This window comes from Numenius arquata, chromosome 1, assembly GCF_964106895.1.
Source record: "Numenius arquata chromosome 1, bNumArq3.hap1.1, whole genome shotgun sequence".
NCBI classification, from domain to species: Eukaryota; Metazoa; Chordata; class Aves; order Charadriiformes; family Scolopacidae; genus Numenius; species Numenius arquata.
Window position 1 is genome coordinate 67,758,150 of NC_133576.1, and position 27,918 is coordinate 67,786,067.

Sequence of the window (27,918 nt, forward strand, 5' to 3'; positions counted from 1 at the left end):
GAGCACAGGTGGCTGCAGCAACCTACCTTCTGCTGGTGTGCCAGCGGTGGTCCTTATGTGACCCAAGGAGTAGGTTGCTAAAATAACCTTCCCTGCCTGCATGCTCCTCAGGCATTTCACTGTGTCAGGTGTTCCAAGCTGACTGATTAAGCTGGATTTTTTTGTACTTTGTAGGGTACAGGGTCAGGACAGGGTCTGGATTTAGGCTACAATTACCCAAATGTGATGTTTTTTAAAGTACCTTTTCTTTAAAAAAGAGAAGATATCTGTATCTTCATTTATAGAGCATATTTGGCTAAACTTGCATGAATATCAGTGGGCAGTAATGGGTAAAACTTCAGAAAGTGTTTATTTATTTTCTGAAGATTTTTTGTTTCTTTTTGCTAGAAGATTACCAAACTGGAATTCTGTTCACTGAAACTCTACCATGTCCTTTTCATAATGTCTGGGGTTATGACGTTGCTCCTGGGCCTCTCATCATCTGTACCTCATGTATGTTAGTTTTCTTCCCAGGCAGTCTTTTGGAGTGAGCCATATCATTGTGTCTGAGCCTGGCTGCCCTAGATGCTCCTTATAGTCAATGCAGAAAGTGCGATTTGGCATCCCTGCTCCCTCTCACTTCATTGATTGAGTGAGGGGATGAGGATGAGTTTGCTTAATTAACTAATTTAGGCTGGTGTGTGCTATGTCCTCTCCACAAAAAAATTCTCCAAAATGCACAGGAGATTGAACAGAGAAGTGTAAACTCCCAGATCAGAGACAAATAGCTTTCACTGACTCTTATTAATATTGCCAAATGTAACTCTCTTGCAGGTGGTATACAACTGGTCTCTACCCTTAAGTTCAAGAAGAAATGAGCAAATCATCACGACTAGAACCTTTCAGATACCAAACAGGTTGGCTAAGAGACTGGGAAATGATCCATTGAAGTATTAGTTTACATAGACTTGCGTACATAGGAGTAGATAATGTTTTAAAAATAATCTATCACTATCTGTTTCAGAGGGGCAGGAAACTATCTGTTTCAGGGCAGGCAGAGGGAAAGGAAGGTTTCTCATTGCTTTTTAAATGGATTTACAAGGCTGGTTTGTACTTGAGTTACTTTACAAACTACGCTATTTAGAGAGATAGAGTGAAAATATTTGAAAATTTGCTTGCAGTTATAAAAATATAACACACATACATACATTTAAAGATATTCAATATAAAATGCATATAGTAATGCATAAATAAAACTAATGATATTTTGTTCCATAAGTAAGCAAAACTTCTTTCTCTAACCAGAGGCACCGTCTTCATAAATATTCAAGCTTTCCTACAGGAGCCTGGAAGTGTTCCTCTCTCCATGAAGCATCAGTACCTTCATGCAAACATAGAGGCACAAGTAACAGTTGCATCCATCATTTTAGTAGGTGTCTATGTGCTAATCATATTGGAAGTAAGTCATGTTTTGTATCTTGATTCCCCCCTCCCCCCTTACATTGTAAATGGAGCACAAGAAAGGGTTTCATTCTTGGGCTTTAATATACTTTTAAAGTGTGTATATGAATCCTTGCTGTACCATCAATGTTACTAATAGCATGAATAAGATATGTGCAAGGAAATTGTTCTGAATTGTAACTGATTTTGGCAAGTAATATTAATGTTATCGTAATCTTGTCTATTTTTCTATTAGGACCTATCAGTGTTTTAATATATTAACAGGATTATAGTTTGTCTGTAAGAGTGAAAATGCCTGGGCTATAAAAGCTGTGAAAAATCTTATTTTAAAACAATTAATTTAAAAACAGGTAAAAGAAAAAAAACCTTTAGTTATTCCCTTCTCTAAGGCACCTCAAGCTATGAACACAATGTACTCTTAAAAGGTTAAACTGAGCACACTTTTTAATGAGTGACATTAAGAAATTCTTTTATTGTATCATTTAAAGAGGAAATGGAGTCTGAGTTAACATGAAGAAATCAAGGGACAGGGAACTTTAAACATATATTGCAACTTCATTCCAAAGCCTTGAGGTATCAAATCTGACAAAAATGCCTTGCATCAGCACTACGGATAGAAAGCATGTCAGAAGTAGCACAGGGCTCCAATTGACTTCTCTGAACTGAAAACTATTTCTGTCTGATTATCTTGAAATAAAGAACAGATACGGGGTGGGGTAACATTATTTTTTTTTTTAATTCATGTGAGCATCCACACTGTCAATGAATTCTCCAAATTAAATCAGACCTGATTTTCTCTAGTACTGAACAGAGAAGCGAATCAAATCAAGTCTACAAGATGCTCTATAGTAACTATGTCCAGCATGCTCATTTTTCTTCTACATCCCTTGCATATTTTAAGCTTTTCATCATGTTAGCCATTGAAATGGTAGGATAGTTGAGCACCTTCTAACCAAATATCAGTAAAGGAGGCACACAACATGACAAATGCTTTAGACATTTAGATTATGTTGTTCAGCATTGCTGATTTATTTATGAAGCTAAAACTGCCTCTATGTACTTTATATATGAGCAAAGAGATATAATATTGTGTGGAGAGGGACTGAACTGGATTTTACTATAAATATGTGTAGGCATAGAACAAAGAACCAAAATAATCTTTTAAATGCAGTTTTATTTAAAAAAATAAAAACCCTTTAGCAATTGCAAAAGCAACAGGTTTTTAACGTATGTAATGGCTGAGGTTTCGTGTTTGCATCCTAGAAAGCTACTTTGGAACAATTCATGTGTCAAATGAAAAAAACGCTTGAAACTGAAAGGCAAAGTCAAGGAATTTTCCTGTTGTTTCTAAGAAAAAGCTTTAGAATAACCCATTAGCTTACCGTTTCTGTGAAAAGAGCAAGGAACAATTTCTGTTGTTGGCAGAAAAATTATTTCTGCAAATTCAAAGGTAGAAACAGATACTTATAAATAGTCTTTTTTTAATTTTAAAATGTGGAAATTCACCTATTGCATCATGATGTTAGCTGTTTTCTCCATAACATCTCTAGGAATGACAGATACTAAAACCAGAGTAAATTTTAAACTGTGAATATGTAAGTTGGCAATAACTGTCATAGAAACAGAACTCACCTGTTGTTTGTTTCCCTCATAGATGTCTTACAAGAGATGGATGTTAATATTGTTAGATTATGTAATAGAGGCTTAACTTATATTCAGTATCTTTAATTTTAGTGCCTGAAGTCCTGCTTTCTCAACACATTGCACTCTCTATTCCATTAGCAGTTATCACTGTTAGAAAAATCAATTGGTGTTGCTGTAGGAAGCGATCTCTCATGGATTTTCATTTTCAGTGTTGCTGCTCCCCTTCTTTTATCAGTCTTTATTATAGTTTCCTGTGTTTTGTTCATTATAGAATGAATCATAGAATCATAGAATGGTTAGAGTTGGAAGGGACCTTAAAGATCATCTGGTTCCAATGCCCCTGCCGTGGGCAGGGAACCCTCTGCCCCCTGCCAATTATCATTGACAATACAGGCTCAACTTCAGACAGTGTGGACACCCATACAAGTTTTAGAGCTATTTTTTCGCATGTTTTCTTATAACAATGAAGAAAGAGGAAGTATTTTATCTTTTTCAACTCACAAGACCAAACTGAAAGTGTACATCTTGCTCCTCCTGCACAGCCCTTTTCTCCAAACATGAACTGTAGATCTTGGACACACAACTTCTTCAACTCCAGTGTCCTCATCTTTTAATCTTTCCCTTGCCTTCTCCACTTGTCCTTTGCTACCTTAGTCACCAGGGAGCACGCAGAAGAACCTACTGCAAGAGCTTCTGCCTCCTGCAGATAGAGATGATGGAAAAAGCTGATGAAGTAAGAAGTTGCAGTTGGAAAATGAAGTGTATTTATTGTAAACTGTCATCTTCTCCAAACTTTTACCACTGTGAAGACACAGGGTGAATTCTGCTTTGAGGCAACTGTTTGTCTCTATGTTGGCATCACATTTTCAGTAGGTCAATGTATGTCAGGAACTAGTCCTTGTCAGTGGAGAAGTCTTACTGTCTCAAGTTCTTCAAAAAACATGTTAAGCTGTTGAACCTCGTTTCTCCGGACATTTATTTTAAGTGTTGTTTCTTTTGAAACCAATTATGTGTTAAGTATTCATAGAATACAAATATATTTCTGGTAAAAGAAGATGCCTCTTTTTCCTCTTTCATTTTTAATGATTTCTTTTTCATGCTTACTACAAATATGGATATTTTCTTACTTCACAATCCTATTCTGGCCCTTGAAATTTTTTATATTGCTTTTAATCTCTTTAGATGGATGTTTCTCAGTTAAGTTACATTTTCTGTTTGAAATCTGTGGGCTTTTTTATTTTTTTTTTTTTTTTTATTTTTACCCCATGTAATCATTATTCCTTCAATAACCAGACATTCATTCTCTTGAAATTGATTTTTCTTCAAATATCGATCAGTCCCCTCTTTGCATTTCAGTCTTCAGTTCCCTCCCTTTCTCCCAGAGGAGAAAGGACAAAAGTAATCTACTTGTTGTGGTATTTTTGAATTAATGTAATCTGTACTATTTTATAGTCTTGTTGAAAACAATGAAGTATTTAATTTTGTTCTTGGAAGCCTACACTGCACAGGAAATTAAAACAAGTGTATGTTAAAAAACAAAAAAAAAACCCTGTGCCTGGTTTAACCTTGTTGATCTCAGCTTTGTTGTCTGACTCTTCAGGATTACTGAGGAACATAGGTAAGATGGGCTATAGGTATGTTTTCATGTTGGTCTACAGGGACATGTAATGTAAAGTGCTGATGTACAGAGTTCTACATTGATGTTGCTGTACTAAATTATTTCACAATTTATTGCAAGATAATCTCTTTCTAGTTTTGATCCTCAAAATGTGTAGCCTCTTTCAATTGAGGTCTTGAAAAAAAACCTCAAACAAAAAAGTCTTAGAAAATTTTATTTTTACACTTTTCTGCTCCAAACATCTTTGTTCTTTCAGATAAGAGTGTGTTTTGTCTTTTGCCTTCTTTGATTTAGATTCTTTTTCCATCAAAACCTTTTTCTATGTATATAACTGAAGTGACTGTTTACACCCCATTCACTCAGATACAATAAAAAGTGGCATATGGTTATTTCTGGTGGTAAAGCATAGTTAAGGAAAAGTAGTGTGGATGAAATCTCATTGTTCGCTCTTTGCAATACAGTAAAATAACTTAGGTTTCTTTCCAGGATAACCAGTGTATTGTCCCATTCTCTGTGAACACAAACACAGGCAGAAATCAATCTGCCTATCTATATCTTAAAATAGCTGTTAATATTGTAAAGTTTTACTGGTATTTATGAAAGTTTCTTGAGTTGATAAAACTCTTATTAATAATTATTAACTGCATGTTTGCAGCAGTGCTGGAGTTGCATTAATTAGAATTATGTAAGGAGAAATGTTAAACATCTATTATTAAAGGACAGCGCTCATTAATTTGAATGAATTATTGAGTGCACTTGTCCAACATTTTCCTTTAATAATATATTTGTTTTGTGTTGTGGGTTAAAATGGAGTGCTAGCCATTTACGATACTTAAATGAGCCAGCAGAAACAAATATGAAGCTAATGGCCTTTTTAAAGCTATTTTATAAAACATTTTATTTAGTCAGGAGAAAAGGCGGAATAACATTCATTTTATTAAAAAAAAAAAAAATACCAGTAGCACATCAAATGGCAAAAGAAACGATACCAGACTCTTTTCAGTGGTTCCCAGTGATAGGATGAGGGGCAACGGGCACAAGCTGGAACATAGGAAGTTCCATTCAAATATGAGGAAGAACTTCTTTACAGTGAGGGTGACAGAGCACTGGAACAGGCTGCCCAGGGAGGCTGTGGAGTCCCCTTCTCTGGAGATTTTCAAGACCCGCCTTGATGCAGTCCTGAGTAATGTGCTCTAGGCAACTCTGCTTTAGCAGGGGAGTTGGACTAGATGATCTCTAGAGGTCCCTTCCAACTCTGACAATTCTGTGATTCCGTACCAGAAATTCTGTGAGAGATTCCATAGAGCTTGTTTTATCACAGGAGCTATCATTTAGTTTCATATCCTGTCTTGTAGGTAGCCCTAAGATAAACCTTGCCAGAGTCTTTCAAATGACTTTTTAATGTTCTGACATACTGAATAATATTTACATGTCTGTATTCCTACTTAGAACACAAATACTTGAAAGTGCAAGATCTGGCCTTAAAAGCTCTAGCTTCTTACTAGCATGAAGCATGGGTTTATAATCACAATTTTTATTAGTTTAATGGAAATGGAGAGTGTCAGTTTCTCTCCATATTACTTTTCTATTATTAAGCAGCTTAAATTATGAATAAACATCCCTTAAGCTTAATTTCTTTAACTCAGAGTAATTTTTAATAACATTTAACTAGCAGAAGTTAGCTGTAGACAGCCAAACTTTTATGTGGTTCAGTCTGACCATTTTTCATAGCATTGTGGGCTGGTTGCACTGGTTGCACCAGTGTTTTCTCCTAGGATGCATTTTTACAAATGAAATAAGATGTTTGTTATTACTACTGTCTACGCTCACACAGTCCAGTTTTTGCTTATTTCCAGTAATGAAGCTATTTATTTGCACAGGAAAAATTATGCTTCAGAGAGGGAATAGGAAACAGAAGAAATATTCACTAGTCTATGAAACATAATACTAAGTGATAGCAATAGGCTAATCTTAAGGGAGAATTTTTCTGATGAGGAAAGACACAGAAAACAGTGATCAGCTTACTCAGCATGGTTTCTCACTTCCCATCCATTCTCGTATTGATCTGTCTTTAAATAAACAGACAGAGAAGAGTGTGGATTAGAGTGTTCCCACCTTCCCATATATCCTGGAAAAAGATTGGTAGCAAAGGGACAGAAAAAAATCTACAACCTTTATTAGAAATGGTGGTGTAAAAGAGAAAATCGTAGCTGCTGCTCTACACAGCCTTTGTGGGAAAGAATATTCATGCTGATATTATTTCCAGCCCTGCAAGAATGGAAAAATTGTGAAGAGGAATTAAAACACTGCTGTAGGTGTTGGTGGAAAACAAGGGGCAGATTTTCAGAACAAATCATCTATCCTCTATGGCGAAGAGTCTGAGCTATACCTCACTGGGCAAGAATAACAGTTTGCCCTCATCTGCCCTCCTGTCTGGGGGTGAGAGGGAGAAAAAGAGTCCAAGATCAGGGCAAAGCAGGAAAGCCCGTGCCCCTAGGTGTGCTGGTCAGCTTCCAGTAGGGCAAGGATGCTCTCCTGCAGACTTTTATTTCATAGAATCAAAGAATTGTCTAGGTTGGAAGGGATCTTTCAGATCATCTAGTTCAACCATCAATATAACATGGACAAAACCCACCACTAAACCATGTCCCTCAGCACCATGTCTACCCATCTTTTAAATACCTCCTGGGATGATGATTTCACCACTTCCCTGGGCAGCCCGTTTCAATGCTTGATAACCCTTTCAGTGCAGAATTTTTTCCTAATATCCAATCTCAACTGCCCCTGGTGCAACTTGAGGCCGTTTCCTCTTGTCCTATCACTTGTTACTTGGGAGAAGAGACCAAGCCCCACCTCTCTGGTCTTGACATGGGGAGAGAGAGCAAGCTGCCTTGATATTTATTGCCTTGATTCTCTGCAGTGTTTTACAGTGAGGTAGAAGTGGAGCCAAGATGTAGGGCCTGGAGAGTGAACTTCCCAGCCCGAGGCATAAATCATAAATGTTGTGACTCTGGTGGTTGCATGGAACATGAATGCAGTGTAGTGAAACCTAAATGAAAAAATGTAGTAGAAAAACAGCTTGAAGAAAAAATCCAGCTCCCTCTGGAGCAGGCTAGCTGCATCCTTTCTTGGCAGCATGTGGTTGTGGGTCTGATTTGGAGTCCCCATAACCCTAAAGCACCATTACCATTCAAAAGTCTACTCTTTTTGTTCTCTTTTTTTTTCTCTCCCTTTTTTTTTTTTCCACCTACCTGAAAACGTGCAATATAATGAGGGCAGTCTTGCAGTCCCCAGCAATAATGCTTTTAGGACATAAACTGAGGGTGTGCAGTGGGAATGGTATCTAGGCATGTGAAGCAGATGGAGGCAGCAAAGCCTGCTGAGATAGGTGCTGGAGGACTGGATTGAACAAGGGGATCCAGACATGGGGTGGATCCATCCGTCCTGTCACCCAAAGTGAAATATTCACCAAATGGTGCCCTAGTTGTTCTCCCAGAGAGAACAGCCTGTGACTGAGCTAATAATTAAGCAGTATGGACTATGAAGGTTTATGGGCATTCCCTGCATTTCTCTGATGCAGAAGGAAGGTGTGACCTCTGTGCATTTTGACCTCTGTCTGTTTTGAGAGGCTCAAAATGAATTTAAAGCTGCTGTGCAGGAGCATTAAGAGTTGGTCCTTAGGAGGAGCATTGGATCAGTACCCCTGAGGTGCCAGGATTTCTACCACTTGGGTAGAGCAGAGCCACTGCCACCAATGAGGATGCTCCAACAGGACAGAGCCAGAACCAGTCAGATAAACTACAGTCATTTTTACCTGCTGTAACTGCAACAAAGGAAGTGTAAAGGAAGCAAAGTGCTGTAAGACAAGGACAGGATAAGTTTCATTTCAAACAAAAATACAATATAATAGCAAGCAAAACCCTCAGCTGGATCCCAGCTTGATATAGCAACAGTTTTGTATTATTAATCCAATATGAATATTGATTTTACACTGACTACTGCCTGTCTAATTGTTAGATCTATCTTGGTACAAGTCTGGCCCTGCTCTGAATATGTGTGTGCTTTAAGTAAAAATATCTTCTTTTGGGTGCTATGGTACTTCTGTAGTATGTAAATTTGCCTTAATTAAGAACTTCATAGGAAACAATTGCCACTGGATGGTGCTGCTTGCTATTCTAAGGACTTGATAGGATTGTCTGCTTTAAAAGATGCTGTCATCCAGGCTCCGCTTTTTGTCGAGTGTTATTTTTTGAAATAATAGGAGTCATATTTTCAACACTAAGTGTAAAAAATAATTTCCAAATGTCCATTTCCTATTTTATATTGCCTTTTAAAACTAATTTTGAACTGTATGTTGTTCAATTTCTGAAAGACTGTCGAGCACAAGTGTGTTGCTCTGCCTTGCATACTATGTATGTTGTGGGTTGTTTTTTCTCCTTTCTGTTTGAGACAGGCAATAGAACATTAAATTAGCTTAATTGAATGCTGCTGTGCAGTTTCTACCCTGCCTACGGCAGCCAGAGGGGTAGAGAGCCATGAAGTCTTAAAAATTTAACAAGGTGTTAGAACACACATATACTTCTAATGCACACAAACAGGGATAAGAACCACTCAGCTTCTTTTGAGGTCTCAAATGATGTCTTCCTTCAGCAAGAGCAGGGGCAAAAGTGAATAAACAAACATGAGAGAGTGTTGAGGACAGGCTTGGAGGGAGACACGATGGCATGATCTAAAGAGCAAAAAAATACAGAGAAGGAAACTGGAGTGAGAATGAGAGGAGATGTCAGGGATGAAAGAGTCTCCAGAGGAACTGCTGGCTAGAGCAGAAAGCTCTTAAAATGGACACAAAACCAAGGGTGTGCATCAGGAATGATATCAAGGCACGTAGAGTGAATGGAGGCAGCAAAGCCTGTTGAGATAGGTGCTGGAGGACTGGACTGACCCTTGCAAAAGGGTCTTGCAAAAGGGTCTTGCAAGACTGAAAGCTTGTTGCCAGGCCAGCCTGTCGATATACAATGGCCTTGATCATGTCAGCCCACAGTAGTGGTCTGTTTTTCGTCTTCTGTGTAGCAACATCAGTCCTTTACTGGCTCAGGACCAGATCTCTCTACTTCAGTTATATAGCAAATGTTTTTTTGTAGCTAAAATATTTCAGGAGTGAGGTGCCTTGGCACATAAAAATGATCACCATCCTGTCTTTTCACAGAGCTCCACTTTCTATTAATCTGACCTGATTCAAGGCCCTGACTTACCAGAATGTCAGTTCATCCATCTCCGTGTACCTCTTTCCAATTTCACATTAAGATAACACCACCAACATCATAGCAAATAAAAAGACTCACTTTTAAAAGTTGACTCTGAGAGGCTCTCAGAGTATCAACTGTTACTGGATATTCCCCTTCTGGTGTCTCCTGGAGGTGTATAAAAATAATTTTCTTACATTGGAGCCATCCCAGCAGGTAGAGGCTGGAAAACATCCACCTGTGGCTGTAATGATATAGATAAGACAGACTCTTTTTTGTAAGAATCTGACAGAAATATTTACCAGGTATGATGTTATACCTTTTTATCCCTAGTTCTCATTAGCAATATTCTGAGGTGGGAGGCTATTTCAAAACCAGAGTCAGAAGTAAAGCAGTCATTTCAACCCTCATCATATAGGAATAAACCCTCTTCTGGATCGTCTGTCCAACATCTGTACAAATGCTCTTTTCCGCTTTCCTCCCTGGCTCTATATTCTTTTCTCCAGCTTTGCTTTTCCCCTAAGTTTCCAAGGCATGAAAATATAAGGGTTTCAATAGTCTTGTTCATCTCATACGGTAAAGACATTTATCCTCCCATCATTCAAGGGCTACTCTGAACAAGTTAATTCAATGTCCCATATAAACATGAGGCTTTAGCCCATCCAATTTTCTCTACAAATAGCAATAAGTGATGTCTCTGAGGAAGAAAGCTCATAGACAGTGAAAAGATTGCACATTGTGCACAGTGTTCATTAAAAGCCTTTGATAGAGCTATAGAGTAACAAATGCCTTTGCAGAATCTAGTCTTGGCTTATAAATTTTCTATATAGAAAAGGGGAATGATTTAATCAGATAACTTATTCACAGAACATAATTTGATCTCCTTAAGTCTCCCTGGCTCCTTCTATGCATTGTGTTTTACATATAGAAAGAATTGATGTCAGCTGGTGAAACTTAATGTAGTTACTTATAGAATTTCAGGGCTATCTTTCCTAGACAAAACTCCCAAGTTTTGTAAAATACTTAAAAATACTGTGTAAAATACTTAAAAATTTTACTTTTGTAAAATACTTTTGTAAAAATACTACTGAGTAAAAATGAACTAACACAGGCATTAACTTGTCTTGGATAGCATATGGTATTACTTTTAATCACCTTCTATTTAAGATAATCATATTGTGTAGTGCCATCTTATATTTTGAAACATTGCATTAAGAAGTGGCAAATTGCTGCCTTCTGTGCCTTTCCTTAAGGCAGTGATGTTTATACCATGACTTTCTCCACTGACATTGAATCAGAACAAGTAATTTGGCACACCATCTAAGTGAAAATGGATATTCTAGCAGAATGTCATAGATGGGTGGTTTCATACCTTGGGGTTGTGTAGATGTTCTTCAGGAGTTGCACAGTTTGCTATAGAATCTAATGATTCTATTTAAAAAAACCCAAGTCTTTTAGAGTTGGGAATTTGTCAGTAAAAAGAGCTTATGGAATGTATAGTGAATGTTATTTTCACAGAGTTAGAGGGATCAGCTATCTATTGTGTGATTAATAAGAATACATGTTAACACTAAAATATACAGCTAGTTTCCAAGTCCACAGACCTCTTCAGTCTGTGTTCTTAACTATCTTGGGCACATATTTAATGCATATGGTAGTACTATTAGACTGAATCATCACTGAATTAATGTAAAAATGTGTAAACTGTGGGTCCAGGGTTTAGGGTGGGGTTTTTTTTTGTTTGTTTGTTTTTGGTGGGGTTTTTTTTTCAAGCAAGGCATACTTATGTACCATGATGTGGTTTTGACATACTTTGACTTACAAAAACAAGCTTAGTAATAAGATTTTATAAAAATTTAACCTAAAGTCTTATTTTATGATTTGTGTGGCTGCGTGTATAGAATACATATAGACAGTGTTCTAATCTGCAGATAAAGATATAAATAGCTTTTTTTGCTATCACTCATTTTTGTGAAGTTTGTAGTCACTTTGGGATCCATGATGCACAACATCTTTCAGCAGCTGTACCCTATGTGCTCACCTCAAGAGCTGCTTTAGTCCATCCCTGAATACATCAGTATAAGTCATACTTTCTAAACTATGTCAAGAAACTCCCCTTTGTTTCATTAAAATCCCTACAGAATTTACTTGCTATTGCTTAACTAAGTAATTCTAAGGCAATTAATTTTCCATTATTATTCATTTTGCATAAGCTGTTCAGATATATCCCCTGTAAGTGGTTCCTGTGTGCTGGGAAGAATATCCCGCAGGTGAAGAAGCTGCAGAACTACCTCTGCAGAGCTCCTGTAGGGAGCAAACTGAGGGGAGGGGGACAAGGAAGTAAAGCATTAGCTGCAATCACCAACTGGAGGAGAGGTATGTGGCTATGCCTTCACTAAGTGTTACTGGTTAAATGGCCTCTTTAATCACAGATTCATAGAATTGTCTAGGTTAGAAGGAATCTATTGTCTAGGGCCCTCTAGGGTTGGAAGATCATCAGGTCCAACCATCAACCTAACACTGACAAAACCACCACTAAACCACGTCCCTCAGCATCACATCTACCTGTCTTTTAAATACCTCCAGGGATGGCGATTCCACCACTTCCCTGGGCAGCCCGTTCCAATGTTTAACCCTTTTGGTGAAGAAATTTTTCCTAATATCCAATCTAAACATCCCCTGGTGTAATTTGAGGCCATTTCCTCTTGTCCTATAGCATAAAGAAAATAAAGTAAATATGACTGGCTCCACTGACCTTCCTTTTCTGCTGCTCTGATCTCATCTGTACTTCACTATATCCTGTATTTCTAATCTAATGGTTTATATTCTGTCCAAATTGTGCAATTTGCCAGAAGTAAAGCAAATTCTTATGAATCAAGAATTTGATGCCATTCAGCTTTGAAGTGGATCTACTGCAGGGTAGAATTCAATGTATTGCAAGACATTTTTGACTCTTGTTGTTTTCTAACATAAGCCCAAATTTTCATTTATGTTACTTGACAGAGTTAGGAAAACTTACCTAAATTAGTTAGCTAAATTACCATTTTTTTTCTACAAATTTCGGGTTGATTTCAGCTTCTGCTGCGGGTTTCAGGTTTCGGTGTTAATTTTTCCAAATGTGTAATGTGAAAGACTGAAGTTTTGTCTGTATCCTGATAAAACAGCTGGAATAGTTCAGGGCAATGCAGAGCACCAAAATTTATAAAGTATGTGACAGCAAATGATAAGATAATCTCCATCAAGGGATCTGACTAAGGAACATATTTCCAGAGGCAGTCAGGTTAATACTGTCTTGATTATCTTTAAGAAAAACAAACTCTTTGCCTTTGAAAAAACCCTCTTCCACTGCTGAGGATATCTTCTTTTAACCCAATAAGTCCTTATTAAAACATAAAAGGAATAGATATAAAGCATAAGGTTGAAAAAAAAGCTATCCTAGAGCAAATTTTTCTCCCCTTCTCTCCCTCCCTGTCTCCTGAGAATAATGAATCGAACTAGACACTTTATAAGTCTAAGAAGGATTTGGCTGTTGATTTTATAGGGAAGGTCTCAGCTGCTCTGGAGGCAGGTGGAAAATGCATAAAACCCATATGTGGACATAGGCTTGGGAATAACTACTTCCTGTTGAAATGCAGCAATGCTGCCACTCTATCAAATGAAAATTAATTTCTCAGTTAAAGAAGTAGTTTAATGCAACAGGCTTCACTGGAGAAAAAAATGGATAAGAAATGAATTGAGGCTGCATTTGAAGCTTTACATTAAAGTCACTGACAGTCATCTTTCAACTGCCATTTATCACTTATAAAGAGGGACTTGTGGAAATAAAATATTTGGTATAATGTATTATTTATCAAACATCTTCAGAAGCGCATTTTGGAAATATGCATGCCCTGGATTTCAACTGGGATATGTATGCTCTGAAATAGCATACAGGTTACCATTCAATTGGCTTCTAAATAATCTCCTTTTACCTCCTGGAGCACTGTACAAGATAGTGTTTGGAATTTTGAATCCTTTTTATAATGATGCTGTTGCAGTCTCCCAAAAGATTTGACGAACTCTGTGCAAAGATTCTGAAGTACTTTCAGATAGATAAAGAAATTTAAATCTGGAGAAGGTCTAGGTTGTCTAAATCCAGCTTGCATTATAGCTCTGGAAATGTATATTTTTAATTAATATCAAGCACAAAGACTTGTGGCGTAAATGATTTGTGTTGCTTTAATTTCTTACCTTATAATTAACCCCTGAAATAAGAGTATGGAAACCACCATACAGAAGCAGCATTCAGCATGTTGTGTTTATCACACAGCAGGCAATCATGAGACAAACTTTCTACATATAATTATAAAACAAAATCACTATAGAAGTTTTTTCTAATCTTTTCCCATTCTGAATTGACCCTATGGCGTAACACTGATGTTGCCATCACCACATCTACATTGTTGATGTTATTTTTAATATCCTCCACCATTGCAGCTTTGTGTGTTACTTTGTGTGTTTTCATTACTTGTACAAAATTCTGCAAATATTCATTCCCTTTTTTGAAATCTTTTCAGCTCTCAGCCTAGTGATATCCTGTATCAGTGAGCTCTATGACTGAGTCATACATTGTAAAGAGAGAAATTTGGGCTGCATCGTTTTCAGTAGCAGTTTGTATTGAGATAACTGTCCCTTTGTAAAAGGCAAGCACTGTCTTTTGCTGTTTCATTAAGTCAGCACTGCTAGGCATTGTTCAGACAGAAATAAAGATGATTTTGATGGTGAAGATGCCCCTTCTGTGAAGAGATTATGAAGTTTGTGGCTGGGTTGGGAGGTGGGGAGTTCTAGCATGTGAATTGATAGACTAAAAGCTCCGTATCTTCCTCGTCTGTTCTGTCTTTTTTGTCTCAATGGCTGTCGCTTGTTTTTTAAGAAACCTTTCTGGGAAATGAGGGAAGGAACTTTTATAATAAGTGCATTTTACAGAGCATATTAAAACTGACTCAATCACTGAAATGAAGGGATACAATTGTGGGGTGAAAGAAATGAGTGAGAAGAAAATAAGAGGTCACTTCGGCATGTGGCTTTGAAGGAATGAGAGAGGACGAGAGCATGTGAGGAGGTATTCATATGCAAGAGGGTGGAAGTGGAAATAAATGTCTGAGTTGCTTCAGGAGGCCATAACCAGTTATCTCTGACACCAGAAGTCTACTTGCAGTGGCTGGATTGACCAGTGCTTAGGGCTGTAGCCCTGGATTTACTACCTGAGTTCGGTCACCCTTGCTACTGAAGTAACTTTTGGCCCATCATTTCCTTCTGCTTCTGTTCTTAGCTTGTAAAATGAAAACTCTACCCAGTTAGGCTGATGCAGCCAATCCAAACTTGTGATCTTATGGGCAATTCCTGTTTGAAAGAGAAACTTGTTGTGAATTAGAGTTCTTTCATTGTAATCGTTTTTGCTTACTAGAGAATGCACAAAGGTAGGCATTTTTTGATTTAGAATCAAAAGTCCACCAAATCTCTCAGCTTTCCTGGGTTTTAATCACTCTGTTAATTTATTTCTGACCTCTTTCACTTCTGTACCTGAGCTTTTGTTTATGGATACACTCTGAGATTAATCCTGAAATGATTTTCATCCTGCTTCCGGTCTTTGAAAGTGCTTGAATCAGGTCTGTACTGTTTTCTGAAAGAATAATGATGGAATTTTAACTAATGTAATACCCTCCAAAGGTGCATTAGATGGAACTGTGGTTCAAGAAGTGTCACAGTTTATAACTTGTATCTCTCAATTTCTCCATTTGTAAGCTTTTAAAAATACTGTTTATATAATACAATATTTTATATAATATATTATTTTAAATAACATATTATTTGTTTGGAGTTTGCTTTATGTGAAAAGAAAATTAAAGAGTAATCTATTCATTCCTAAATCTCCCCAAACCTCAACTTTTGAATATTTACATGTCTTGGAGTTCACATAAGCGTGCTGTCTAGGCTTTATGTTAGTGTATAACTTCCACTTGATAGTTTGTTGGAATGAAGAGTTGTACATTTGACAAGTTTTTTGTAATAGAGCTTTTCACCTGAATAGTCTTTGTTCATTCTTCAGGATATGCTTTTGCATATTCTTCTTGAAAAAATCACTAGGATAAAGGAACTGACAGATGGCTCCATTTGTATAGCTTTCCCCCCTCCCATCTTTCTGCAGAAATTAAAGGAAATTTCACCCACAGGTGACAGTAAACTGCTGGAAAGTGAAAATGCAGTCAACCCAATGTATGCAATTAAGTATACAATGGTGACAGCAAAAAATGTTTATGTGGAAATATGCAAAAGTAACAATACAAAAAATCTGAACCCAATCAAATCTCAGAAAACCTGTGATATCTTTCTGAGAACTGCAAAAGAGCTATCTAAAGTGTGTGATGATTAGATGAGGGGAAAACCTCCAGCCTGAGGGCAGCTGAGGATTCCCAGTAGCTTACCTTTGAACTTACTTTGCCCTGGTAAGAAGCTGATCTTCCCTACCTGACGTCTCTGCTTTTTGTCTTTTATTGGAGAGAACTGTAAAGTCTAATTACTGCACCCTGTGGTCAGCCACAAGAACTGTCAAATGTTATCAAATGCCTCCCACCTTTGCAGAATCAGAAGGGCCATACGTGTGCATTCATATCAATGCTCTGAAACTGGAAATCAAAGATAAAACAGTGACTTATCACACACATTTCTGTGGGAGCTGTGATCTGTGCTATGTACTTTTAGGTTGTTAGGACATAAAAGCCTTGGTCTGATCTCCTACTTTATCACTATGAAGGAGAAAGGAACAGATTTTTCTTTTGACTCCTAAAGAAGTCATTTATGTATTTATTTTTCTAGTAATTTGGTAAATTGCTTAGTTGTTTACCACTGCTGTTAAAAATTTATGTTCAAGGAAAAAAGAAAAGACAGATCTTTCCTTTTTTCTTTCCTTTACAAGCAGCCAGGAGGACCTTGACATATCCACATCTTATTGTTTCTTATCAGCAAAATATTTCTTATGAAATTAGCGGCAAATGACATATTTCTAGATTGCCTTATTTCTATCTCAGAAATAGTTCTGACTTGTGTCTGAATAATATTTAATAATATTTATATTAATAGTAAATGCTGTTAATTAGATTTGATCTTTTGTAGTGTGATTTTCATTAATTACATTCTTACTTTAACTGAGTTATTTTACACAATCTATGTTCTTCCAGACTTAGTGGATTAAATAACTACAAAGGAGCACTTGGAGGAAAAAGCTCATTTTCAGGCCATGCTTTTTATACTTTCTTCTTGGGAATTTTAAATGCCATTTATTCATTAGGTACACAGATGCGGACAAATGTCCGTATACTGTAGTAATTGTTGCTGCATGAAATGAATGTCTGTGCTGTGGTCAGCGGCTTGGATCTATTTTCAGATGCATTGCTTGTATGCTAGAGAAACATCAGAGGTGGGAGAGAAGCACTGTTCAAGACTGCATTAGTCTACACACTGGTGAACGCAGCTTTTGAGGAACTGAGGAGACGTGGCAAAGGTGTCCAGCAGATTCTAGCTGAAGTATATGGCTTTCTTGAAGCCAAAAGAGTTTGTAGAGGAAATCCCAATGTAAAAAAAACACTTTATGAAAGAATAAAACTCTGCGTGTGAGACAAAAAGTAGGTGCACAGGCTTGCCAGATCTGTCTGTGCCCCAGACAACAAACTGGACCTGGAAACTCAAAGCCTAGTATGTCTGTATGTGTGGGATTCATCTGCCCAGATCTGAGCTATTTGCTTGGGAATTGATTTGTAGACACTGGAGATGAACAAGCACCTATAAAGAATGAGGTGGATCACCTCCTGGGCACACGTCTTCTTCCCATAGACTAGGAAGAGAAGCCAACAGGATTAGGCTTTCTGAGCCTTAAGTTAGGGAAGATGAATTGCTTTCCTCTTGGGTCACCCATCGGCAGATATAAGAAATTGGTCTCCAAGTTGTGTCCAGACACCAGAAACTGGTGTCCTTCTCTGCCTTGAGATCAGATTTTTAACTTCATAGTAGGATTTCCTACAGGTGTGATTTTTTTTTTTTAATTTTTATTTTTATTTTTTTTTAAATAAAATCCTGTAGTGAGGCAAAGTAAACAGCCGTTCTCTGGTCAGGTCTTTCTGGAGGGGGATGGGGTGGAATAAGTTAAAAAACCCAACCCAAACAAACCAAAAAAGGAATCAACTGCAGGAATTTCTATCCTTTTCCCTCCTCCTTTTTAATAGTAAGGAGATGTTTAAAAGACTCTCTGGTCAATTCTTACCCTTTATTGCAGATCGTTCACAGGACCCTTGCAGCGATGCTGGGCTCTTTGGCAGCTTTAGCTGCCTTAGCTACTGTTGGGGAGGTAAGTTGCCAAATTGTAAGTGCTCACTTTGTTTCTGGGTATGATATCATAAATTTCAGTGTTTGTCCTGTTGTCATTGGGCACATGACACAGCAGTGTTTTGTAAGAGAGAGACGGTAGGGAAGATACTGAAATGGGGAAGCATTTTGGGAGAACAAGTAAGCCTAGGCTATCGACGAGAAGAGTAGAAAAAAGTTGATGCTATTTTGTTCTGATTTGCAGGAAGCTGCATACAACCATTTTCAGCTTAATTCAGAGTTACTTTAACAGTGTTATTTTCACTAATGTTAGGTTACCAAGCAAACCTAAATGGAAATACATTGCCTTGTACTACCCTAAATAATTACACCTCACGCTTACACCTTCCAATCCTTTTATTTCCACCCTGCTTACTCTTAGTTGCTATTTAGTGAAACCTCTGATTGATCTTCTCTGTTTTTCTCATAACTGCTCACCACGTCATTGCTATGTTCCTTTAAATTCCCTCGTTTTTTCACAGGTGAAGCCGTGTGCTTTGTTCTCTTACCAAAAGGAAACTGGGGTGTACGATATAATTTGGTTGTCTTTTATTTCTGTAATGGTACCTAAGGAACAACTACATAAACCAATAGCCTAATGCAGGCTTTTGATAATGATCCACTTAGGATGCCTGCAGTACTTTGAATTAGTAATAATAATGATAATAATAGTAGTAATGGTAATAATAAAGAGTCCGTTTTGTATACCTTATAGGAACACTTATTAATTTCCATTATAGCTTATTTAAATGGTTCATCAATTAAGTGGAGTTTATATTTCATAGCTAATCACAAGTTAGGTGTTTCGTGGCATTCACTGGTAATTGTATTTTTTGATTACAGAGGCCAAGTATGGTCAAAGTGGTGGAGTGGATTGATTATGAGACACTGGCGCTGCTGTTTGGAATGGTAACTAAAACCTATCTTTGGCTCTAAATGTGCTGAAATAATCACATTCACTATAGAGATGTTTCCATTTGAAACATTTAGTTATTTTTACTTTACCGAGACTTTGTAATGAAAATTTGAGCCTTAAGGGATTTATCAAAAAGAAGGATGATCAGACCTCTGAAGGAGCCTTTTGAAAATGTTGGCCCTTTTCTGTTGTTGTTTTTTTTTTTTTTTTTTTAAATCTGCAATATTGTGTTGATAACATACTAAAAACATCTTTGAGGTCTATAAATGGAAAGACCTGTTTAAGTGCCAAGTATTATCACCCTCATTTATCTTGATAATTTATTTTTCTCAAACCTTCCTCAAACACACTCTGCTAGAAAAGTGATTGTCTTAGTCAGTGCTATGTTTGGAGCCAAAAAAAAACCAAACCAGAAATGGAGGAAAAATATCTGATTAGATTATAATAATATATTATTTTAATCACTTTGCACAGAGATATTTATGGTAAAAAGAGTTTTCCAAGTGTTATTAAATTGTAACAAAAAATATGCAATAGAGAGAGACAAAATTACAATTATCCGTTGCCATTCTGAGCTTTTCTTATTTCCTTACACTGCTCCCTGCTCCCCACCTTCCCCACAGAAAAAGAAAACCAACAAACAAACAAATCTATTGGGAGCAAAGATGGAAGGATAGGAAACCTCCCAGAAATGTGGGAAAATACAAGTAATCCTTGGAGCTGTCATCTTCTGCACTCTGTAGAGCTTTACTGCAGAAAGCAAACACACTTATTGGCTTTTCTTGATTAATGACATAAGGGAGATAGATACATCAAGTACTTAATTATGATGCCCACTTAGTCACTACAAATAAAATTCAACCAGACTAGTGTGACATTTACAGACTGTTTATGGTGAGAACTACATTTCAGCATATGATGCATTAACAAGAGGGATTTGGCAGCTGTAGTGGGTGTCCTAATATGAATGTGATCAGATTCTCAGAGCTGTGTCAGATAAAGACTTTTGTCAGTATCATAAACTACATGGCATTGTTTTTGTGTAATAATTCAGTTGCAAGCTATTCTCTTTTTCTTCATCTTTTGGTAGATGGTTTTGGTGGCGATATTTTCAGAGACTGGATTCTTTGACTATTGTGCAGTAAAGGTGGGCTTGTTTTGGTACTCTTAATTATTATTGGTAATCAAGTTAGCACTATCTTTGAAGAACCTTTCTTAGGGCAATGTATATTCATCACATTAGAAATGACGGTGGTCAACTTGTAATTTTGAAAAATCTCTTGTGGATGAAAGGAAGCCCTTAAGGCAGTTCTGTTTCTACAGGAGAAAGGAAAAAAGCATATGAACAATATAAAGCTGAGTTATTCCACTAACTCCCCCAGGACTGCAGTTCTGCTATAACTGAAATCTGTATTTATGCCTGGCAGTGGGAGAGAGGAAGTACGGGAGATCTCATTAGCTTTACGATCACACATGAAAAATGGCCACAGATCTTTGCACAGTAGCAGAACCAAAGATTACATGAAAAGGGTAATTCTGATGGATTGGTTGAAGAGCAAGTATTACCCATGGTGAGGGATTCCTTCACCTGCTGCAAAGCTTAATTTTCTTGAGAAAACAAAAGTCACAAGGAGGACTTCTATGAGCACAGAACCCCTAAACAAAAAACGGGGGGACACAAGCCCTACCTACACTGATGCCCAGACTGCGTAGTCCTGTCAGTGCTGCTCTGAGGATGGGGAAGGTGTCCCAGTGTGTGGAGGGGGGGTGGGAAATCTGAACTGCATTATCACACCCGGCCATGCAGGCAGAAGGTGGACGCTCAGCCCTGCTCCTGCCACAGACCCACCTTGTGCCTGGCAGCAGAGCATGGTGTCTCTTCACCATGGTGTCTCTTCACTTGTTTCTTCCTCTGCATGATGGAAATGTTTGCCCACTTCCACAAAGTGTTTTCTTGCTAAATTAATTAATATTGGAGAGGGTGCTGTTGGAGGTGCATGAAGTAGTAAATGCTCTGAGCTCACTGTTGCCTCATCTTTCGTATAGTTGTTTTATCTTTCATTTTTTGAAAACTAAGCTGGAGTGATCTAGTCCCTTAATTTTGTTTCTGTTTTTTTTGGTTTTATCAGGCTTATCGATTCTCTAGAGGCAAGGTGTGGGCCATGATTACGTTTCTGTGCCTCTTTGCTGCAATTCTTTCTGCATTTTTGGACAACGTTACCACTATGCTGCTCTTTACTCCAGTAACCATAAGGTACTTTATTGTTATGGTTTTGGACTTACTCTTTTATAGCAGCAATCAGCAGTAGACATGTGTGCAAAATGCTTGTTTGGACTTTTTTTGATCATCTAAATAGAAATTGAAACTTCAAATGCTCCTGCTGTAGTAGAGTAGAGTGTCTCGTTTTCAAAGGGATCGGTTGCCTTTTCCCTTTGTGTTAATAGTGAGCACATATCTGAAGCCTGTTATACTACCTTGGCAGCTGACTGTTCTGGTTTGTCTGCATATCTGAACTGCAATAGCATATTGCACCAAATGCTCCCTAATAGATGAAATCTTTTTTTCCTGTAAGCAGCGAGCATTTTTTAATTAAAGCTGCCTTGTACTTTACTGGATAATATCTATATAAAATTTTAGGTAGTAATTTATGTTTCAGTGAAGTTGTTAGCCCTTCTTATACTAGTGACAAATAAATTTTAAAAATCTCCAAATTTCAACTAAAAACTATTTTTCGAATATGAGACTGAATTTTCTTCCTGCTGATGATCATCACATTTGTACAGCCACTGGTTAATTCCACAGTTTGAGATTAGATATTCAGAACTTTTAATAGAAAACAGTGAATTTAATACTTCAAATTTTGTAAATTAGTAACACATGATTTGCAACTACCTTTAATCAATGTGTGATTATAAATCACTTTTTAACCTGCATTTAACCTGTGTCTGGGCAGGCAAATCTGGTTAATCCAGTACAATTTCAGAAAGATATAGTGTATTTTTAAAATGATCCTGAGTGATGTACTGTAATGTTTGCAGTCATTAGCACATTAAAGTACACAAAATTCTATTAAGATACGCTCCCACTTTAAAATGTAGTGTAAGGCAGTAAAAAATGATTTTGCAAGTGGAATTTATTCTAGATTGGGAAACAGCTGGTGAATGAAAGCTTCATTTCTCTTCTGTCCAATTATATTTTGAAGAGATCACGGTGCCTTACTCCAATCAACAATTTCACCTCTAGCAGTAAGCAACACTGGAACTATTAAACACCAGCTTTCTGTAGCTGTGTGGCAGAATATTTTGAATTAACTATAGTTGGGAATAGATTGAAATCCAGACATCAATGCATTATGAACTGTTCCCAGGCAGAGCTACTGTAGCATTTATTCTATTTTCAAAGAATCATAGAATAGCCCAGGTTGGAAGGGACCTCGAAAGACCATCTGTTCCAACCTTTCATAGGAAAGGGAGCCTAGATGAGATTATCTAGCACCCTGTTCAGTTGCGTCTTGAAAGCCTCCAGTGATAGGGACTCTACCACGTCCCTGGGGAGGTTGTTCCAGGGGTTAGTTGTTCCCACCATAGGAAATTTTTTTCTTGTGTTCAGATGAAATCTCTCCCGGTGTAACTTGTATTCGTTGCCCCTTGTCTTCTCCATGTGGCTCCTTGTGAAGAGAGAGCCTCTACCTTTATAGCCAGCCTTTAAGTACTGGAGTTTTATAGTAAATACTAAATACTTGGTATACGAAGTACTTTAGTATTATACTAAATGAGTTTGTAACAGTGAGGAAGGGGAAACTCAGTATATGGGGAACATTTATATTTGAATTACTATCAAAGCTGAAACAAAACTTTATTTCACCTAGTAATACCAAATAATTGCCTATTTCTAAAAGCTTCATGCTGGGGGTCATTTTTTGTTTTTATCTTACTGCCATTGTTTTCAGCCTTTGTCTACAGCTTCACTATGTTGCACTGCGCTGTCATTGCCATGGAGATAAAGCTTGCAGAAAATCCTACTGACTCTATGAATATAAGGATTTATATTTCCATTAATAAGGTGTAAAACATGATACTTGTTTCTCTCTGCATTTTGTAGTAAGCTGATAGAAAAATTTAATAACTACCCGTTTTTAGCTATAGTTTATTTTCAAGATGCTTTGTTATTGGTAACTGGAAGAGGCTAACTGTTGTTCACATGAGAAATTATATACCTAGGGTAAGTAAACTGAAGAAGTTTGATCATACCATATAGGTAACACATTCTGACGGTTTTATACTTTGGGCTTGGCCTTTCTTGGTGTACGTCAGAGGTCCTTTCCTCGAGCTGTCACTAGACCCATCAACAAGAAAGAATCACTAAAGAAAAGTTAAGGTTATATTTTGAAACATGCGGAAATCAAGGAGTGATGAAGTTAAAATTACAAGTACAATTGCGGTCTGGTACAATTGGGCTGGTTGTACTACAGATTACCCTTAAACCACATAATTTTATGCTGTTGGGGAAATAGTGTATTTTTGCACTGTTATTTTTGTTCTGGAGTTTTTATGTGCTGATATATGTGTCATCGGACCATTTTTTCTGAGTTTTAAATTGACATTCTTAGTGACAGCGTAAGTATATCAAGTTAAGCTTTTGTGCAATACACTCTTTTCTCTTTGAAATATAGGTTTTAATAATAGAGACTTAGACTGAACAGTAAAGCTCAAGCTCAACTCTTCCTTCAGGGAAACGTGTAACGGCACTGCAGCACAGCAATCCCAAGAAAGCATTCCTGCTGCCCACTCTTCCCCCCATCCTGTATTAGGTAGAGGGGCAATAATTTAAGCGTGGACTCCATCTGTACACACCGGAGGAACGTTTTGATGAGCCATGAACAGAAAAGCAGTCGTTTCTCATTGCAAAGAGCTTAGGTGTGACCTTAACTTTCAGCCTTTAATACCATGGCACAAGTTTAAAGTCAAACGTGTACTTCAGAAATGAGTGGATTGTGCGGATCTGTGCGTAAATGTAATTTGTGCAAGTTGAAGTAATCTGTGTGAAGATTACTGTGTGTAAGAGGGCTCTGGGTTGAATGGATCATGAGGTTACTGAGTCAATCCCAGTATTTGCCACAGCACTTTAAGATGCTCCTTATTAAAGAAGCATTTTAGTTTTTCTTATTAAAGAAGCATCTTACTAAAGAAGGATTAAATATTTTTGAACTACTAAAAAACATTCTGAGATTTGTTTAATAATGAGGAATGTGTATTTTCTGCTCTTATTGCATTACAAATAGAAATACTCATGGTCAAGTTTTAGAGAAGGGGAAAAATAGGAACAGAATAAAACAGATAAACGTAGGCTGAAAGTTGAGGTCTCTAATAGAAGATTCATGGCTAATAGGTTGCCTGCACAATCTTCTACCACTGCTCCCCACATGAAAGTTAACAACTGATGCTGAGTGCAGAGCCTGTGGTTTCCCAGAATAGTTTTCCATAGGTTAGTCTAGCCTGGGACTGTGGTTTAAAAAGTTGTAAGATCCTGAAAATTTGAAATGCTGTTTTCTGTGTAGTCCAACTTTTGTAACAATTAATTACTTTAAATGAAATGCTTTTTAAAAAAACATCAGTTTTGTTACCATTAACTATTGCATTATAAAAGTAAAAAAACCTTTTTTTTTGCATTTATATTGTTATAATTACTGTACCACATACAACGTAGCACAATTAAAACTTTAACAGTACAGATACATACAAATAAATATTATGTTTAAAATCCTGCAATTTTTCAGTCAAATGACTGTATTTAGTACATTTTATAAATTTTAAGATTTAAGGTAGTTTAGTGATAGTGCTAGTAATTCAGTGATAGGGTAAAAGGTTAATTTCATTCTCTTTATACCACAGGCTCTGCGAAGTGCTTAATCTTGATCCTAGGCATGTCCTGATTGCAGAAGTAATCTTCACAAATATTGGGGGGGCCGCCACAGCTGTTGGGGATCCTCCAAATGTGATTATTGTTTCAAAGCAGGAGCTGAGAAAGGAGGTATGTACTGCAAGCTGCTTGGCTACTAAAATTAAGTACTGATGTTGACTTAACGCAGTGTCGAACCTTCTCTTCCCTCGGACAGCCGCATAAACAGAACATAATCTACTTTTTCTGCCATGCTATTTCTTTCTTTGTAGGACAATCAGACAGAACAGAGAGAGCTCTTGGGGACAAAATTGTGAAGAAGAATAGACTTTTTCGTACAGACTGAGAATATGGGTTTTGGGGGTTTTTGGATGGTAGTGGGTAGGATTTCCTTATCAATGGCAAAGTGAAGAAGGAAGCAAAACAACGGAGAGGTGTAAAGAGAGGTCAACAAGTTGGAAAAAAAGAAAAATGTGAAAATGAAGATGAAAATCCAAACCTTTTTTTTTTTCAGAACAAACTTTCTCTCAAAAGTGAAATATATTGAGACAGTTTGATCCCTTTTCAGAAATTTCAAACCAGAAATAATTGCCCATAGGCAAAACCCCACAATGTGAGAGACAGCATTGTCCCTGTAGACCCATGCCATACATCACTGCAGTCAGAGACTTTGTCCTTCAGCCGCAGCCCAAGGGGTTGTGGGGGTGAGAGGAGAGCGGGGTTCCTTCCCTGCAGCACAGGCCACAGCTGGCTCCCACCTCCTGCCAACACTGTGGTATCCCCAGGCTGCAATAACAGATTTTAACTTCCAACACTTGACTCTTCTAATTATGGATAAAGTCACTTTCACTTCATTTTGCTGGGTGACTGGTGCCAAAGGGAAGGCTATGGTGGGGGGGGTGCTGGATGGGACTGCAGGACTCCAGAGACCTGCCAGCAGGACTGTCGCAGTCCCACCTTCTCTTCCCACCCACATGGCCCCCTCTGCAGTGAGGATGAGCAGAGCCACTGCTGGCAGGTGTTCACATTTGCAGCCTTCAGCTTGCAGATGGAGCTGACATTTGTGTGAATTTTCCATGCTTTCAGCTACCTGTGCCACCCCTGAACAAGGGGGCACCAAGTCCCACTTCTGCCTCTGGCACTGTGGTCCCTGGTACCCTTTGGTGCATCACCCATCTCTGGTGTGTTGAGAGCAGCAGGGAGGACATCTGCTCAGGATGCAAGGGGCAGCCACTCCTGGGACAAGGCAGTTTTACTCTGCCCCTGCACCATCCCCAACAAGCAGCACAATTTAATGGGCTCTAATGTAATGCAAGCCTGTAGGGACACCAGGCATGTTTTTATGTTTTGGCCAGGTGTCATAAAAAAAAATAAATTTAAAGGAATTCAATGTAGTGTATGGGTCAGTGTGAAAATACCTGTGCAAGTGGGATGAGGGAATTGTAGTATAAAATTATGGATTTTTTTTTTTTTTTTTTTGAGTCAATTATATTTCTACTGCTCTACCAAAAAGGGATGTCTTCTAATTAACTGAGTACACTCAAATTAATTAAGTACTGTCCAGGTTGGAAAACATCTTTGAAAGTTCATAGTATTTAATAAATAGAATGTTTACCTTCAAAATATTTGAGATATGTTCCAATTTTTTTGTTTGGATGATGACTTTGGAGACTCTGTGATATTCATGACAGAGGATTTGATAGCTAAATTTTGCATTTTTAAATATGAAAACTGTGCAACTATTTAAACCTTCTTTTCGAAAAGAGAATAATTAACACCTGCCATGAAGGTCACTTTCCTAAATACTCAGAAACTTGTCATCTCTGTAGAACCTTTAGAAGTGGCTATAAACATGGGAAGCAATTAAGCAATCACATTGAAAGGAAACAATTTTACATTGTTCTTGAATAAAATATTGTTAATTTTAGCAGGACTCACATGGATAAATACCCTAGCAAATGTGACATTATAGCAAATTCTATACTTGAAACAACCACAAAAACTTTCCAAATGTTTTCACTCCAGATTGTTTTCAGATCTTTCTTTTTTTCATCATGGAAATCAGGACGTAATAAAATAGAACAGATTCAACACAGGACCATGGGACTTTCATTTCTTCTTTCCTATATTCTCATTTGTTATATCTATATATATAAAAAAATGAAAGAAAGTCAAATTCCTATCCTTGGCTCTGAGGCTGAGTGGCACAGACTGGCTTATATCCTCACTGCCTAGGGCTCACACCCTGTAAAGGAGATTTGCCTGGGAGAGCACTCGGAGGAGTAACTGCATAAAGCCAAGAGTGAGGGCAGGGAGGGAGCTGGACTATCTGGACTCTTACAGTCGGCACTGTTGAAATAATAGCTCCATTACTAATTTTGTCCACCTGTTCTAGCCTGCTCTCTTTTATCCAGAGGAAGAAACACAGACTTTGTCATCTTGTTTCTGAAACTACTTCTAGCAAAGGCTGCTGTGAGGAAGGGTTATATGATCAGCCCCAAATCTGCCTCTAAAATGAATGGGATGTTTGCTGTATATGTACCAAGTAAAATTTATTCTTTTGTTTTCTAAAAGCGTTTGAGGTAAAAGTTCTTGAATGTAATAATGGCATTTTGGAAACAAGACTTCACACAGTATTTTTTATAGTGTCTATCATGATGTTTTCTACAGAAAATATCTAAGTTTCACCTCTTTTTAGCATTGTGGTCACATATTTGACATTCTAGGATTTTTTTCTTCTTGATATTGTCATTGAAATTCT

The 27,918-nt window shown here is 37.5% G+C and overlaps 1 protein-coding gene across 1 annotated transcript in view; it reads left to right on the forward strand.

The window, feature by feature from the left end:
* Positions 1-27,918, forward strand: part of OCA2 (OCA2 melanosomal transmembrane protein) — a 172,384-nt gene that overhangs the window by 34,881 nt on the left and 109,585 nt on the right. The window contains exons 7-13 of the mRNA XM_074152282.1: positions 814-896; positions 1,285-1,438; positions 18,254-18,325; positions 19,186-19,251; positions 20,349-20,405; positions 21,388-21,512; positions 25,151-25,289. Of these exons, the coding sequence (XP_074008383.1) occupies positions 814-896; positions 1,285-1,438; positions 18,254-18,325; positions 19,186-19,251; positions 20,349-20,405; positions 21,388-21,512; positions 25,151-25,289 (696 nt within the window). The remainder of the gene's footprint in view (positions 1-813; positions 897-1,284; positions 1,439-18,253; positions 18,326-19,185; positions 19,252-20,348; positions 20,406-21,387; positions 21,513-25,150; positions 25,290-27,918) is intronic.